The sequence below is a fragment of the Coturnix japonica genome, chromosome 6 (assembly GCF_001577835.2).
Source record: "Coturnix japonica isolate 7356 chromosome 6, Coturnix japonica 2.1, whole genome shotgun sequence".
NCBI lineage: Eukaryota > Metazoa > Chordata > Aves > Galliformes > Phasianidae > Coturnix > Coturnix japonica.
Genome location: NC_029521.1, coordinates 21,108,096 through 21,124,975, shown reverse-complemented (window position 1 = coordinate 21,124,975; position 16,880 = coordinate 21,108,096). Strand labels below are relative to the sequence as shown.

The 16,880-nt window shown below is 40.4% G+C and overlaps 1 protein-coding gene across 15 annotated transcripts in view; it reads left to right on the top strand.

Moving 5' to 3' along the window:
* STN1 (STN1 subunit of CST complex) overlaps positions 1 to 16,880 on the top strand; it is a 42,259-nt gene that overhangs the window by 3,567 nt on the left and 21,812 nt on the right. For 2 of the 15 annotated variants that reach the window (XM_015867040.2, XM_015867038.2), the window contains exons 1-3: positions 2,460 to 2,586; positions 8,906 to 9,045; positions 13,408 to 13,503. In XM_015867040.2, coding sequence (XP_015722526.1) covers positions 2,552 to 2,586; positions 8,906 to 9,045; positions 13,408 to 13,503 — 271 coding nt within the window. In that variant the 5' untranslated portion in view covers positions 2,460 to 2,551. Of the gene's footprint in view, positions 1 to 393; positions 517 to 1,866; positions 2,019 to 2,456; positions 2,587 to 5,888; positions 6,208 to 8,905; positions 9,046 to 11,165; positions 11,448 to 13,407; positions 13,504 to 16,880 lie in introns of those variants that run through there. The other 13 variants (XM_015867053.2, XM_015867051.2, XM_015867041.2 and 10 more) reach the window with 12 other exon arrangements.

Sequence of the window (16,880 nt, the reverse complement as noted above, 5' to 3'; positions counted from 1 at the left end):
ACACTTTCACTGATCTCTGATCTTCCTTCTGATGTTTGAGTTCACTGAACTGCTCAGAGGTTACAGGTGATTTGTTTGCGGCTTAATCCCAGACGTGCTTCTTGTTTTGGATGTTCTGCTCTGTCTGCCACCCTTGGCACTCAGTGCGTCTCTTCTGTTTTATTTTCTTGATGTATGTGCCCTTTTTGTTTCTACTTTCCAATTGCACGGAGGTGTTTTCCTGTAGACTGTGTCTTCTACTCTCTTCTGTTCCTGGTTATAGTGATGTCTCTTATGTAAGATACTCGTTTCAATTGTAAGCTCATTGGTGTTAAGTTCTAGATCTTCCTATGTAATGCTTGACATTCCTTTCTAACCTCCTTTTTTTTTTTTTGTATTGATTTTTTTGCCAAGATCTCATCTGTCCAGCGTCTGTTTCTGAAGTCATTCCCAAAGTCTGCTTTGCTTCCTGCTGAATCTGCTGCCTGTCCCTTGGAGTTGGGAATTTCATGGAATGAAGTTCTGATGCTTCACCTGGTACTGCTTGTAGTTTTATTAACTGTATGATGACAATTAGCTTCTGGAAATGTTCTGGTGACTTGTCCATACCTGATTTTTCTCTCATTTCGTTCATCATTTACCTTTCCTACTGTACCTGATTCCCATGTCCTAATCTAATTAGTGATGGCCAAGTATAGAGGAACCATCATTAGTATAATTAGTTAATAACCCGTGTTTATGTGTAGGTAAGGAAGTAAGTACAAAAGATAACTGTGTCCAGTTTGGGGCCCCTCACAGCAGGAAAGACATTGAGGCCCTGGAGTGTGTTCAGAGGAGGGCTACAAAGCTGGTGAGGGGTCTGGAGCACAGGCCTTATGAGGAGCGACTGAGGGAGCTGGGATTGTTCAGTCTGGAGAAGAGGAGGCTCAGGGGAGACCTTATTGCTCTCTATGACTACCTGAAGGGAGGTTGTAGTGAGCTGGGGGTCAGCATCTTCTCTCGTGTAACTGGTGATAGGACTAGGGGGAACGGCTTCAAACTGCACCAGGGGAGGTTCAGGCTGGACATTAGGAAACACTACTTCTTTGAAAGAGTGGTCAGGCAGTGGAATGGGCTGCACAGGGAGGTGGTGGAGTCACTGACCCTGGAGTTCTTCAAGGAGTGTTTGGATGCTGTGTTGAAGGACGTGGTTTAGTGAGACCTATTGGTGATGGGTGGATGGTTGGACTGGATGATCTTGTAGGTCTTCTCCAAACTTGTTAATTCTGTACCAAAATATTCTTCACTGCAGAGAAACACTTCTTTTAAAGTACAGTTATTATTCTAAATTTGTTTACATGTTGGTGACTATAATGACCTCACAGAACCACACAAATGAGTCTATCTGAAGCATGGATTTAAAGATATATATATATGCTGTTAAACTACTCCTGCCACTACACTCTTAGCTGCATTGGTGTCTTTCTAAGCATTTTTATCACTGGAGATGATTTTTTTTTTTAAAGGAGAAACTATTTGACAGTTGTACATGAGAACAAGGCAAAGTATTTAAAACTTGCAGAGCCCGGTTGGTCTGATGGCTGTTAGAAGCTTTGGTTAAGTCACATGAAAGCATGCATTACAAATGCTTCACCGTGTTTGCCTTTCCTCCAGATGGTAATGAGCCCTTCGCCTCTTGCATGGCAGTCACGAGCTGATTTGTTCTTTTTTGCTTGTGGCTTTCAAATTTGCATTGGTTCACATAGCAGCTAGGATTAGAAATTTATTAAGGGATAAAGATAGCTTTGCATCTCAGTCACTACTGGCACGAAAATGTCTGAACAAGAAATCCACACGTATTGCTGCTTTTCTTTCTGCAAATCCTGCGTTTTGTCCTCTGTTTCCCAGGAGTCGCTTTCCAGAGCAGACATTGTGTTCTTTCGTGATCCTGATCACCTCTGGAATCTTAGGATGGAATGACTTGTTCTGTAATAGGAGTTATTGTATTTTTTTTTTAATTGATATTATGGCCAGCCTGCAAATCCAGCCCTGGTTACACGGTAAGCAAAGGCAGGACGTTTCTTTTTGCCTTCTTCTCATATTATTAAAAATACACCTCACTGAAAGGAGGGAGTGTTTTGCAAAATCTGACCCAAATAAAGGACTGAAAGGCACTGTCTGTTCAGTAGTATCCTGGGGAGACATTGCCATGTGGTAATATTGGAAACTTGTAAGTACTTGTCTGTTACCAACAAGATGTCAGATCATTGTGCCCGTGGACAGAGTCAGCACCAACGTCAGGCATCAACTTAAAGAAGTGCATTTATCTTTACTGAAGTTTAAAGCAATGAAATAGTAAGTGAACCAGTACAGCAAGACTAATATGGAACAAGGCAATGCACCTAACTGTTACTACATGAGGATAGTGATAGTGATTAAGAAAGATACATCACCAACTGCCCTAATACTTTACCATCATCCAGATCTGCAGTCACTGGGGAGCCCTGGTTGCAGTGAGGATTTGGAGAGCCTTCCTCAGCCATTGGGAGGTCCTGTGCAGTGCATCTGCTCAACTGTGAGGTCTCCAGCTTCCATGTTGTTGAATAAACCAGTTCAAGTGATTATTAGGTGGGAACATCTGCTTTCATTCTCCCTTTGGATTCCACCTCCAGCCTGGCCAAGGCTTGAGGGGGATCCAAGGAAGTTTGTGTACAAATAGGCCTTGACACTATGCTTCTAAACAAGGAAAGGTTAATACATTCTCATAACGCTTTATCTAAGCTACATCTCTTGCTAATGAGATGTTTTGTCCAAGATACATATTTTGCTAATGATCGGATGCTGATGGTGGATGACATGGGGTTGTGAGACTCACTGAGGGTTCAGTGTGGTGTGAACCCTGCTGCTCAGGCCTTAGATCTGCAGTGATATCAGCTGCTCAAAGCTTGACTTGGAAGTGATTTTACTGAGGAAACAGTATAGCTTTACACTGAAAAATGATGTCATTTTTATGTTGCATTCATGTTTAAAGCATTTTCTGCTTGTATTAGGTTCTGGTCCTTAAGCAAGATTTCTACTGACTCCTGTGTAATTATGATTTTTTTGAAGCAAAAAACTCTAAGTTGAAGAATAGAATTTGGCTTTTTGTAGCAATGCTGCTCCATACTATGGCTGAGTATGCTGTAGCTGTAATGTGTGGGTTGTTAAGGCATACAGCAGCTATTGTATGTTTCGCAATAGCATACATGAACTTTGGACTCTGGGACCTGATTAGGAGAAAATGGAGTGTTGTGATGTGATGGTTTTTTATCTCAAGTGCCCCAGAACCTTTTATTTATTAATTTATTTTTAATATGGCAGAATGGATTTTTAATCTCCCATCCGCAGAACTGTGTTTTATGATACTCCGCACCATATCTGTGGATTAAACCGTACAATCCCCTTACATGAGTTTGAACTGAATTTCTTGTAGCAGAGACCCGTAAAATTAACAACAGAAAAAAGAATTTCTATGGCTTCTGGCTCAGCTGCAATATAATGTTTTGGATGCTGTGTGCAGGAGTGACTGGCTTTCAGAAGCATGAGTGGCATCTATTGAAATGCAATTAAGGAAATGCTTTAATCTGTTTAGAAGAGGATGTTTAGCTTGTGTTTTTTCCACATGCCAAGAGGTCAGAAATAGTAATAATTGGATCCTCAAGTAGCCGTGACAGTGATTCACGCAGGGAATGTGAGCAGTTTCAGATGCAGAGTCAATGAGGCATTTTCTTTCAAGCTGTGTTGGTGGTTTGTTGCCTTTCTACTGGGTTCAGATCTTATTAAAGGTGGGCAAAAATAGTTCCTAGCAGAGTTGTTTGGCCTTCTTTGAATATAGAGAGGAAAGCTGTTAAGAATATGTTCCTATTGCAGAGCAGGTGTTCCTGTGCAGTTCTGGGCTGATGTTCTGTATCAATTCAGTGATGGCGCTCAGAAAGCTCTCACAGGGACTGTTTGTACAATGTTATTTCAGACCATCATTTGAGTTATAGAAACTTATAACCCAAAATTTGATAGAGGATAAAGTCTCTGGGTTTTTAATAGCTCCTGATGGGATTCAGCAGCTAAAGCTAAAGGATGGTGAGCTGGGTTTTCTTAGTGGGGAAGGAACCACTCTTCATATCATTCCGAGTTCAGTGAACACAGTTTAAGGCATTATGCAGAGTAATTTGTTGTTATCAATAATTATGTACTGATGACATTTCTGACTGCATCTCTGTCTATTTTGAGCATCCAGAGAACAAGAGGAAATCTATTTGATTTCTTTACCTTGGTTTCATAGGTCAGAGCAGCCCGGTCCTGAATAGGAAAACCTGTCCTTGATTTCAAGTACGGAAGTTCTGAAAGAAATTTGGAGGATATGGGGCTGGGAACTGCAGCATTTTAAGGCAGAAACCCACCCTTTTGATACTTTTCCTAGATGGCAGCTGGGAGGGCAAGTGACTTGTTCAGGGAGCATTAAAAAAGTATTAACGAAAACTTACATGTTCTTACATGGGTTAATAGTTTGAACTTCCCACAGTAAGAAAACGCAGGAAGCATTACGAGTCATTACTGGGTGGAGAAAAGTTGCCTGCAAGACAATAAAAAGATACAAAAATACTGTAGCCAATTTAGAAATAAAGTCAGCATCCAACTAGTTTTATTATTGCTTGCAAGCAGAATAGCAGACATCCGTCTTCCAAAAGAGCTCCAAATGAGTAATCTCACTGCGTAGTTTTGCTCACAGGTTGTACCACGGTCCTGTTTGTACCTGAGACTTCAGCATTCTTTTGGCTTAATTTCTTTTGTGTGTCCCAATAGCCGTGTTATTTGGAGACCATGGTTCAAGCACAGCTTTGTGTTATTCTGATATAGTTAAATATCCATTTGTGCAGTACAGAAGAATTTAAAGTGCTTTCAGAACTTTAAAAAGATCTGCCATAACCGAGTGCTTTGTTGGGTACTGGAAATGGTTGGAAAACATTTGAACATGTCGTGCAACGCAACCAAAGCCCAAGTTAATAATGTTGAAGTCTTCGGTTGTAGTAGAATATTCACATCAATTCTGATCCTAATGCAGTGGCTGTTTGAATTTACACCTGATACATAAACTGATATGGACTGTCTGTAGGCTTTTTTTTTTGACATTCACTTGCTGTGAGACTTGGGAATTCTTTTCTATCAAAGCTTCTATGCTTTATTTTCAGCCATATAACAGTATTCATACTAAAAACACCCCACTTTTTTTTTTTTGTTTTTGCTTGTTTTTACTTGATACCAGCAGCTGAGAATTGTCTTTCCCAGTGAAAGAATGTCTTTTCAGCAGCTCAGCTCGTTCTAGCAGCACCAAGGGAGATTAAGAGCTTTCAGAGAGAATTAATCGCCTTCATAGACTTCCTCTTGCCCTCACTCCAGACAGGTTAGAGAATTAGGTGAAGAGGGTGCTTCAGCATGATTATCTCATAGCTTTAAAATACAAATAGCAAGTGAGGCTTATGACTATCAGTAGCGACCACTACTGCTGTATTTGTTTCAAGATTACAGTCTGTGAGCAGCAGGAGGTAGTTTGTTTGCAAGGACTGGAAGCGCTCAGCCTGCTTTTTTTGAGTGATTTAGTTTGGTGGCAGTGCATCGTTTTTGTATTGAGAATATACTTTAATTGTGTATTTTCTTTAGAAGTCTGTGGGGGAGCTTCAGTTTTAGAATCTTTATTTGATATTATCTGCAATGAAAGTTTTTACTTTCAAGCTTACTTGAATCTGGCTGTATAATACAGTGTTGGTTTTCTTTGCTTGTTTTTAATTTAAAATGTTGTATGCGGCTTTGGATAATGCAAACCATTTTTAACTGCATTGTGCTGGAAGTGCCTCTGCTGTTCATGAAGAATTGAATAATACTCTTTTGTTCCGTAGGGTGTTGAGTCAAGCACAGATGAGTTCAATTCAGATGACTGAGATGGTTACGAAACCCAGCTGTCCTGCTCTCCACAATTTGCTTTCTCTGTGGCAGTGATGGCTGACCCATGAAGCAATCCACTCACAGCCAGTTTGTAGCCTGTCCTAGTCAAGTAACAGCTCATCTCTGACTAAGGAAAGTTCCTTCAAGAGCTTTGTTTCTNTTAATCACATCTGGAAAAGACTCCGTAAGATGAACTAAAATAGACATTTCTCTTGTGGTTCCTGTTTCACTGGGATTGGAAGAAGAGCAATTCTGTTATCTGTTTTGAACAAGGTACATAGTGAGCACAGGATTTGGAGCCAAGACATTCATTGGCCCCTACTGGTTCTTTTGAACTAATAGTTTGGGCGGTTTAATTGGGAGCTATTCTGACAAGCCGAGGCCATCCTCCCAGCTGGGCCACTTGGGAGGGAATGGTTTGAGATGGTGGCAACTGATGGAAGACTGCCAGCTTTCCATGGTGTCTCTCCCCCTTTTAGGATAACACCTTGCTGAGTGCATAAGAAGTCTGAGGATTACAGTCTTGTTTGAGTTCTCACTGCAGTCAGGAAAGCTAACATTGATAGAAGGAAGTCAAGGAAATGCCTTTATTTGGATAGATCGCTGCCTAAAGTAGTATCAAATTCAGACCATTTTTGTTTATTTATACGTAGGTAACTGCCATATCAACTTTGTTTTTGCCTTTGGAACAGAACTCTTTCCCAGAGGAGTATTTCAGATAGTAAGATTTAATTCCACTGTCTTTTGTTTTACTGTGGTTTTTATTCCCCTTCTTCAGAGATGTTTTACAGTGACAAAAGGGATATTTCACCCTACTAAGGCTGATGCCTCTCTTGCCTTTTGCACTGCTAGCAGCGCTGAATTCCTCGTACCACTACAATTGTAAAGTCATTCCATGACATTTAAAACGAAACATAGAATGACGTGTTTTTCTATGACGCTGCATTGTTTGTATTGATAAATGCTGTCATGATGCTTTGGCAGAAGTCATTTTAATCCTTAAACATTTGTACATCTGCTGTCTGTTTGGAATTGTTTATTGTGAGCTGCTCATAGCCACAATGCCTGCGATTCACCCCTTGGATCTCCATTGTACAAAGTCACTGTTATCTTCCTTGGTGATAGCGTATCACCAACAGTACCAGTGTGAAGCTGTGAGCTCTCCTAACATAATGGCAGGTCTCACTTTTGCCAGGATGAGTCACTAGTTAATTAACCCCTGGGATGGAGAGGCTTCCGGTGCCAATTCAGGAACAGCTTACAGGAAGATCCCATTCAATGGCAAAATAGAAATTGGTTCAGTGTTTTTGTCAGCTTTTTAAGCACTGTATTTACTAATACTATAAATCTGCATGAAACATGTTTATAACCAAACACAAAAATAGATACATTGGATAGAGTTGGTTGACATGTCTTTGTTGCAGGAGAAAAGAACTGCTAACACCGTGGGCTGGGTTTAAGTGCTCAGTACAGAGTTATACGGCTTCCACCCTAGTAGGGATTTGTAGTGAATGTGTTGGAGGCAAACAGCCCAGGAAATAGCAAAGGTGGACCACTGGGCAGGGAAGGAAGTGAGTGGACTTGGCTTTGGGGTGTGGCAGTGATTGGGGGGGTGCTGCCAGAACCAAGAAAGGGCAAGGGAAGGCTGCTCTGTGGGATGATCCTCGTGTGCTTGCCAGCCAGAGTGGCTGGAATGCAGTTTCTCTCTCCCAGCCTCTAATGCATGGACTGTCTTACCTTGGGACTTCATAGGATTTATTCTGTGGCCTTAAAAACAGATGAATAAACAAGAAGTTGTGCTTTTATAACACTAGAGAAGAGCCTTACTTTTTCTCAAGGAATCTGAAGGTCTGTAAGATAGAACTTTAGGTGTGTAAAGCAGCTCGAAGCAGGCAGAGTGTGGTACATGAAGGGTGTGAGCTTCTTTGGAGAAGAGCTGTCATGAGCTGTGTGAGTTAGGGGGAAAATGCAGAATTTCAGCTTCAATTCCCAGTAGTTTCTGAAATTGAGAGAAAGAGCTTTTGCTGCAGAATGGAATGCTGCTTTGTATAAAGGATCATGATACCCAACAAGAACTGTGTGTGTACCATGGGATACGTGTCAGGGAGAAGTGCCACTCAGAGTGAATTGTTGGACAACTATAGCAACAAAAAGGACAGAATTTTATTGTAATATGTCCTGTTTGGGAATGGGAAACTGAATAGAAGTGCTTCTCCTTATTCCCATGTATTGCACATTAATTCTGATATGTGTTTATTGTTTGGTGTGTGATCTCTTTCTATGAGCCATGAGCATTTATTGGACTAATCTTTTGAGTTTGCTATTTCTATACTGTATACTGGGTATAAGGCAGGCATCAGTGTACATGGGGCTATAAGAGAAAAGAGGGACTGGGAAGACTAAATGTGTTGTAGAACACATTAAAATAGAGGTTCAAGCTGTATGGTTGCTTGGAAAAATTCATGGTCTACATTTTCTATAGATTGTTTAGGAAGAAGCTGGAGAACTGCCATATGGAGTGATACCAGCCTTGCATTAATAAGATCATGCAGTCAATAGCTTAGTTAAGAAATGTCTTCTGATGAATGACTACAATACAGCAGGAGGACAAGTATGTTTCTTGGGGAGATTTGAGCCAGAAAAGGAGAGTGAGAAGTTTTTTTTTAATAGACTTTGCATATGTAAAAGGGGGGGGGGGGGGGTTGGGAAAACCTTCCTGTGTGTGGGGAAGATACATAAAGGCAGGTGCCAACAAAAATCCTCAGTTTCCTACTAAAAAGTGAAGTGCCAGGTGGAACTCAGGGGTTTGAATACATCCACTGTCTCACAAGTTGAATGACCAGTCTAGGGAAGGTCAAAATATCACTAATCTTTAATAAAAATTGGAGATAAGCATCATTGTCATCTGCACAGAACAGCTTCTCTTCACCTGTGTAGACAATAACTACATTTCTTTTTCTTGCATTCCCAGGTTTCGAATGCAGTCTGAGTCCAAGAAGTATGAAGAAGAGACACCTTCCCTGCTCTGGGGGTTAGATCCTGTATTTTCTGCTTTTGCAAGACTCTATATTAAAGATATAAAAGAAATGAGAGAATCTAAACAAGTGCCAGGTATGTTCTTATATGCACTGATTATGAAACACAGAGAATTGTATTTGATTTGTGTTTTGCTTTTCATTGAGAGATTGCAGATCCCAGTAGTTATTTTTCAGTACCTTGAAACTACGTGGCAGTGGTACCTTTAGTAGTCCTAAGAAAAACAGATTGTATACCTTGTTTGAAGGAATACAGGTGAAAAAATAAAATGTTAGTTCTGTATATACACACACACACACACAAGCTAGCTTACATTAAGGTGGGGTACTTGCACTAGGTGGTAGTGCTTGTTGTACTCTGACAGTTCTAAAAACGCTGGTCCTTTCTGGCCATGTATGTTATATCTCGCCACTCTGCTCACAATACTTGAGGAGGGTTTTATGCCTCTTCTTTTTATTATAACATAATATCAATTAGTTGATGCGATATTAATGTACTGTAAAAAATGGATATAGGTTTCGTTTGCTTAATTTCTAGTTATGAAGGATAGGACATCCTAAATGTATTTGAAAGACTTGTTTGTGAATTCTGGCACCTGGGCGTCTTGTACCACGCCTTTTATTTCTTAACCATTACTGGCAGTTGTGTGCTTTACAGTCTGGTTCTGCTGATCTTCAGCCAATATCCCCCATGCATGTACATTGTGTAGAGCACTGTGGCTCTGACCTTTTAGTTTCTGTTTTCACTATAAAGAATCTAAACAGGCTGCAGTGTGATCTCTTCTGTGGAAGTGTTTGTTACTTCAAACTGGAATGTGTCAAGGTACAGAAGAAGTTGGGGAGGAATCCCAAGAAACTTAGAATTGATGGTGACAAGCAGGAAACCCCAAGCAGAGCGTGTTTTCCATTTGGTTTGCTGGGGCTGGTTTTTTGTTTATTTTTAATCCACAGAGGAAAAAGTGCATCTGATTGGCCCTTTCAATAAGTTCTGTCCTGTAGGTTTTATGATTCTCATTTATTTCTTTACCAACAAGGATAACAACAGTACTACTCATGTAGAAGTGAAGGACGGGTGGTTTTCTTCAGTTTTAAAACCACTCTTATGTTCATCAGGACTTCACAGACTGTTTTTTTCTCAAGTCCTTCAGGAATTGGGCTACATTCTATTGTTGATATTTGGACCAAATCTAGCAGTGCCTCAAGGCTTCCCAAAACTGCAGTCTTATTGTAGTACTGGTATAGCAAGTACATCCGATAAAGGTTCTTCCTTTAGTCAGAGATGTTTTAATTGTTATTGAATGAATGAAATACAAAACAATTCATGCGCGCACATATACAAATATACTCAGAAGAATTAAATCTGTGAACATCAGTAAATGTGCTTCAAGAGAACATGAATGGCCTTTGAAGGCACAATCCTGTATGCTCTTCTGTTCACCTCTACATAGCTTAAGTTTTTCCTTCTCCCTTCCCTTTCTTTTACTTGTGTGAGTTGTTTTCTGCCTCATAACTATTTCAGTTTTTATTTATTTAAGATAGTCCTAAGGAAGTGGTATCTGTCACATCAAGATATCAGTCTTGAAAATTGGTGCATGTGAGCTTTCTTCACTTCCTGTGTGTCTGGCATCCTGCACAACTAAGCTTGTTTGCAATCCCGTGTCATTTTCTAACCAAACTTAAGAGAATAAAATGAAATTTCATAGAGAAACATCCTTAGTCTTGTTCAGTGTCCTGTTGCTGTGTATGTACCACAGAAGATGTCTTTTAGCATATCTCACCCATTGGCTCAATGGAAACTTCTTCTAAATAAAGAAAAAGTATCTTTTGGGGAAGGAGGAAGGTAGATGTTCGCTGCCAATGTTCCCTGAATTTAATGGGTTTGTTGAAGACCAGCTGGAGCTGTTTACTAATGAATCAGTCATTAAGTAAGGGTAATTAAGAATGAATGAGTGCAAAACAGAGTCATACCTAGGAGGAATAAAAAGAAAGGCGGGCTAAATGTTAGCAGATATTCAAAGGGTACTTTTCCTAAATTATGGAGCAGCCTCCCCAGGAAAAAGGTGGGATCCCATTCACCGGGACTGTTTATATCCTGACTGTACAAATTGCCAGGAATTTACTGTATGGAACAATTTTGCAGTGGCTCTGAGGAAATGAACTGAATGACCTAATAAGTTTTTTCTTTCCATTTTTAAGCATTAGGATTTGATGCAACAATGGCTAATCACTTAAAAGAACACAGAGGAAAGCAGTAAACCTGTCCAATTACTCTCCTGCTAGAAATGGTGACATGAAGGCTGGAAAACCACCCAGATAAACACAGCAGTTGTGTTGACTTAGAGGCCTTGAAATGAGAGTGGGTGTCAAACTCAATTGTAACACATAATCACACCATGGAAGTGTGTGCAGAGCTATCATGCAGTACAGCATTGTGACAGCTTATCAACAAGCAAGGGAAGCTGCAAATAACACAAGGAGGTAATAAGAATTAAAGTGATGGCAAACACCTCGTTACTCGGTGATGGTAACGATAGGACCAGAACTTGCCTTCTCTGTAACCATTGTCCCCCTAAAGTGTGGCTGTGGTTTCCTGCTGTGGTAACAGCATGTTAATACATGTGTTATTTACTAAGTTACTGGGGCTAGATTGAATGCATCAATACATGGCTTCAAATGTGTGCTGTGTTCTTATTGCTACTGATGTGAACATAGTTAAACAGATAATTTGGGAGGAGAAAAGCTCCCTCTTTACACCTTCAAGTCATCCAGTTCAATAGCTTCTGATTGATAATGTAAATATAGTGTCATCTTTCATATGAATTCAGGTAATTTCTCAGAGTAAGGGTGGAGTACTGTGTAAGCTTATAGGGATATAGAGAACCAGTTCTATCTGGTCACTGTCATTTGCCAAAACTCAGCTTACTAACTGTGAAATGATTATAATAACATGTTGCTTGTTCGCACATGAAGAGGTGGGTGCCTCTGCCCCATAGATTTGCCCTGAAAGTGACCCAGACCTTCTCATGTGTCTGTTTTGTAAGATTTAATGAATGTTTATATACGCTGGGAGCACCTTCATTGAGAGATTCTCCAGCAGTGTTTATTTGTGTCCTGATAGATGGAATAAGAAAAGTAGACAAACCTGCTGAACATTCTTTATACTACACCTGACCAGTGACTGCATGGTTTTAAGATGACTGCAGTAGATGCATCCCTGAAATACTGCAGTGGATTTGTGTCAGCAAAACCCCCGTTCGTGTCCTGCTTGGCTGATCACCTTTGACTATTTCTGAAACTGCTGTTTTTGTTTCGTATGTGAGGAAAAATAATTCCAGGCCTACTGAGGGCTGCTGGTGTGTGGGACAAGTTATTTTGGGATTTCACATTGGATTTTTCTTTTTAATACGGAATGCTTTTGTGATTCCCTTGCTGCAGAGTTTCTTTTTCCCTTTGTAAGATTTGTCACAGTGCTTTGAGATGAATGTTCCTTTTCAAGATGCTTGAGTTATGCAGTTATTGAATGTCCCAGATAGCATCGTATTTCAGTAAAACAACACTATTCCCAAACTGAAGAAAACACATGGACTGAAAATCAGACCAGGCTCTAACTAGAGCTTGTTTCCTGGTTATTCTCCTGCTAGTGGACTGTGAAGCTTCAGTATCTGTTTACATCAGGGTTTGTTAAAAACATTTATCACACTCTTGAAAGAAATCACTCCATGTGGCAACCTCAGTATTGTGGAAGTCCCCTGGGCTCTGACTCCTCACCATTTCCTGAACTTACTTTTGTATTATTCTTTTCCAAGTCATCTTTATAGATGTGCAAAAATAGCTTCGAAGGGATGTTTTTAGAACATGTTATTTCAGAAACTGTAGCTCGGGATACCAGCCATGGTGACTGCAGTGTGCTCTGCAGTGTGAGAGTGTTGTTTAACCCCCACCCACCTCCATGCCCTACCCCACGCCATGGCTCCTGTTCTAGAAATAAAAGACAGAACTGTGTTAGTTTTCCTTTTGGAGGCAATGCCTTAATCAGGAACAGCTGTGTGGTGAGAAGCTCTAAGTGCTTCCATTGTATTCACTTATTTATTCTGAAGACTGCTGAAGTTGTAAAAACAAAAAACAAACAAACAAAAAAACCCCCCAAAACAACAAAAGATAAAACCTCCTAAAGCCCACAGTAAACACTTCTGCCAATCCAAACATAGAAGAAAGCAAGAGACTTCAATAGCACAAGTTTTGTGTCCTATGTGGAGCTGATCCTTTCTTCTTGTGTTCCCAGCGCATGTTGATTGAGGGGATTTTTCATGTAAGCAAGCATTAATTAGCTTTAAGGCACATTAAGTGTGCAAGGAAGTCACATTTGTCAGTCAAACCTATCTAGAGCAGGATGCTGAAGAAAAAGTAGTTATTCTTATCAAGGGTGTTGTGTGTCTAGGTGTATTCTTCTATAATGGACATCCAGTGAGACAGGTGGATGTTGTCGGGATGGTGGTTCAGACTAAAGAGCGAGAGGCTTTTCACAGTTATGGAGGTAAGAAAAGTTTCTATCTTTGTTTTTTGCATTTATCAGCCTTCTAGTCTTATTTACTGTTAGGAATTAAAAGTTGCCTTGTTTGATTGTTCTTGAAACAAATCTCCTTCTTTGTTTTGTTGTTGTTATATGACGTATATGCCCAGCTCAGAATTACTGAGCAAGCTACTGTTTCTCTTCACTTTTACAATAGAGGAAATAAATGGCTCGAGCTGAGTAACTGATTTGGGGTCATCTGCAAGGACATAAGTTTTATTATTGCCTTGCCACTGTACTCCGCTGTTTTTCTTTCACATATATGCTGTTTCTCTGGTCACTTATAAATGGTTTTAATGATTTCTGTAAGTGAGAAGTCACATCTTCCTTTTTTGAGCTTTAGAAACCCCTTCTGACTCTGTGTGTTTATTGTGTGTTTTAGTGTCTGTCAGGCTTGTTTATTCTTAGGTGCCAAAGTGTCTTAGCAAATCCAGCCCAACCATTGCAGTACCCACCAAACCTCACCACCACCAACTCAGTCAACTCCTCGCTCTTGCTTTTCCCTGTTACATTCAGACTGTTTCATTAACTTGGAACCATCTGGTTGTCTGCTGAAAAAGCAAACTGGAGCACTGGCAGCAAGTTTCAGGAGGTGGGGGAGGGTCATCTCACAGTAGGAAGGGGAGCCAAATGCATAGATCGTTACTCTGCAGGCATTTGAAGAACCTGTGTCCGGTGTCTCTACCACCACAAATTTCCGACTGATGGAGCAAGTTATAGAGTGTCACTTTGTACCCAGTTCTTCCGCTTTTAAGATGGAGGCAGCAGTAATTCCCCCACTGAGAGCAGTGCTGAGAAGATAGAGTTGACAGCTTAGTACCAGGTTCCAGCTTCCATAACACCTGCAGTTGCACCATAGCACTGGCTGTCAGTGCACAAAGCATACCCTGAACAGAGTGTAGCTACTTAAAGCTGAGTCTGCTCTGCCTAAGTGTCCCTGCAAGTTTATTAAATAGGATATCTGCTGTGTTTTTCTTCCCTTCTGTTTTCTGTATGTTTCTACCCTGCAATTACACCAAATAACAAGTCTATGTATTTTAAAACATAAGTTGCTCAGTCAGTTGAAGCAGAACACACTGAACAAGTGCCTAAGTTAAGAAATGATGATGGAATGAAGTGTTGAAATAAATTGAACGTCGGCAATTATTCTGTTATTGCACTAGTGTACAAATGGAGACAGAATCACAATGACCCAGGCAAAAGCAATTTAATGGGTAATTCTTTCCCATGTTAGCCACAGTGTTACGTAAAGCTTGTTGGAAATGTTTGATTGGAACAGAAAATGGAAGAGTAGAAATAAAAAGAAACCAGAAACAAAAAGAACTTAGTGTTAGATCAGCCAACCTTTAAGTACAGCTCTCAGCCTGCCTTCCTGCTGTCCTTTCACATCTAACTCTGCTCTTTGTTCCAGCAGTTCCTGGTTTGAATTCTCAGGCTACCTGCCAGGGTGCCTCTACCAGCCGGCCCTCTCTTTCAGGCAGGCTGGTTCTAGCAGCACAGGATTGTAACTTCTTAGACAGTTTCCTGCTTATAACTTCTTGCATCTCTCAGTTCGGCAGACTCTGGTTAGTGAGTCACAGAGCAGGTGTTGCATCAATTGGAGCACTGTTCAGTATTTGCTCACTTTCCATCTGCTTAAAAGTGACTTACAAAGCAATTGCCCCTTTGTAGTTTTTCTGTGATAGAGAACTGAAATGCCTTTGTGTCGCTGCCACCATCTCTCCCACTCGTTTCCTATCTGTCTACTTCAGAATATATACCTCTTATTTTAAGAGAGTCTTAGGTGTTCTCTTTGCTGCAAATCCATACAGCCAGAGCTGGTGGCAAAGTAATTATTAGAAGAGAGTGAATTAACTCTTTCCTGGCTAATAATAACTTTATATGCCATGTAAAACAGCAGATAAATTTTGTTGTTTTGATTTGTTTCTTAATTGCTCTTATGATCAGTTAGGAAAAGAATATCTAATTAAAGCCTAGCTTTCAACAAGCTTCTGTTTTTAGCTAATGCACCTTTCTGACCTTTTCTTTCCTTTTTAAGAGAACCAAACAATACCAGATGTGGCTTTTCTTACTCTCTGAGTCCATACTGAACGGCTGAACACTTGCATTAATAACAAACAAAAATCTTGCTGGAGTCTCAGTAGACTCTCATAAGCCCTACATAAAACAAGTGCTTCTTGTCATGAAGAAATCAACACAGTTACTAATTTACCAGGTAACTTTGAGTGGACTCAAACAGTTAACATAAGTGTCAAGGTGGGTGGGGTAGCCAGTGTAAGAGTTAACAATAAAATGAAATACAAGGAGGTAAGGAAGGACAACGCGGGGAGTCCAGGAAGTTTTCATAAGCTCGTAGATGCTCTGAGTGCATTTAAAATAGATTAACATTCTCCTGTCTAATTAGAATACAATTGCAATAGTTTTCATTCACCTGCAGTTCGGGAGTTATTTTTGCTCAAAGGTTTATTTCTGAGCTTTATTTCAGGGCCTGGCTCTGCAACCCAAGTTCAGCTTTGTGGTCAAAAATAGGTCGGTCTCTCTAGGACTCAATTTTTAACAGTCACGCTGATGAGGAATGGTCTGGCTTCCTAATCCTTCAGTCATGTTTGTTTGGCTTCTAAGCTATTCTTAGGAAGCATGTCTGTTGGGCTCTAAGGGAACGTCTACATAGTGCAGTAAAATAATTGTGAAATGTTGTTTTCCATGTTTCTTATTGTCACTGCTGGCTTGCATCAGTGGATTGATATGGTGTGTGATGGCTCTTCCTCCTACCAAAATAGTTGCATTTCATCTGTACCAAAGAGCGGAAACCCTGTTAATTGGATCATTGTCTACACTAGTGCTGAACTAAATCTGTTGAAATTGCTGTAGGTGCAGGAGCTCAGGAGGGGGATAGCAATGAAACAGCCATACTTTTAGTGATGGAATTTGGGATTGCCTGCACCTTATAAATGTTGTTCACTATTAAGAATGTGTCTGTGCCGAGTAGTTCAGCACACCTACTGGGAAACAGGAAGACAAGGCAATGGCTTGAGATCGGACCCTCAAATAGGGAGATTGTTTCAAAACATATGAGACAATGCATAGGCATTTTGCTTTGATGCTACAGTTCCCAGAGGAAATGACTGCAGGTACCAATCAGTACCTTCCTGGTAAACACTGCTGGTACTTTTGTAGTACCTGGTTTGAAGGGTGTTTTGTTTTGTTTTTTTATAGTATCTGATTTGAGGAGCAGCAGAAAATTGTGGATTCTTATTTATGAAGAGCAGAAGGTCAGTGTTGGAGGCAGTTATGGCCCAGGGAGCAACGCGCTTGGAGTTTCAGCTGGACTGAAAATGTGA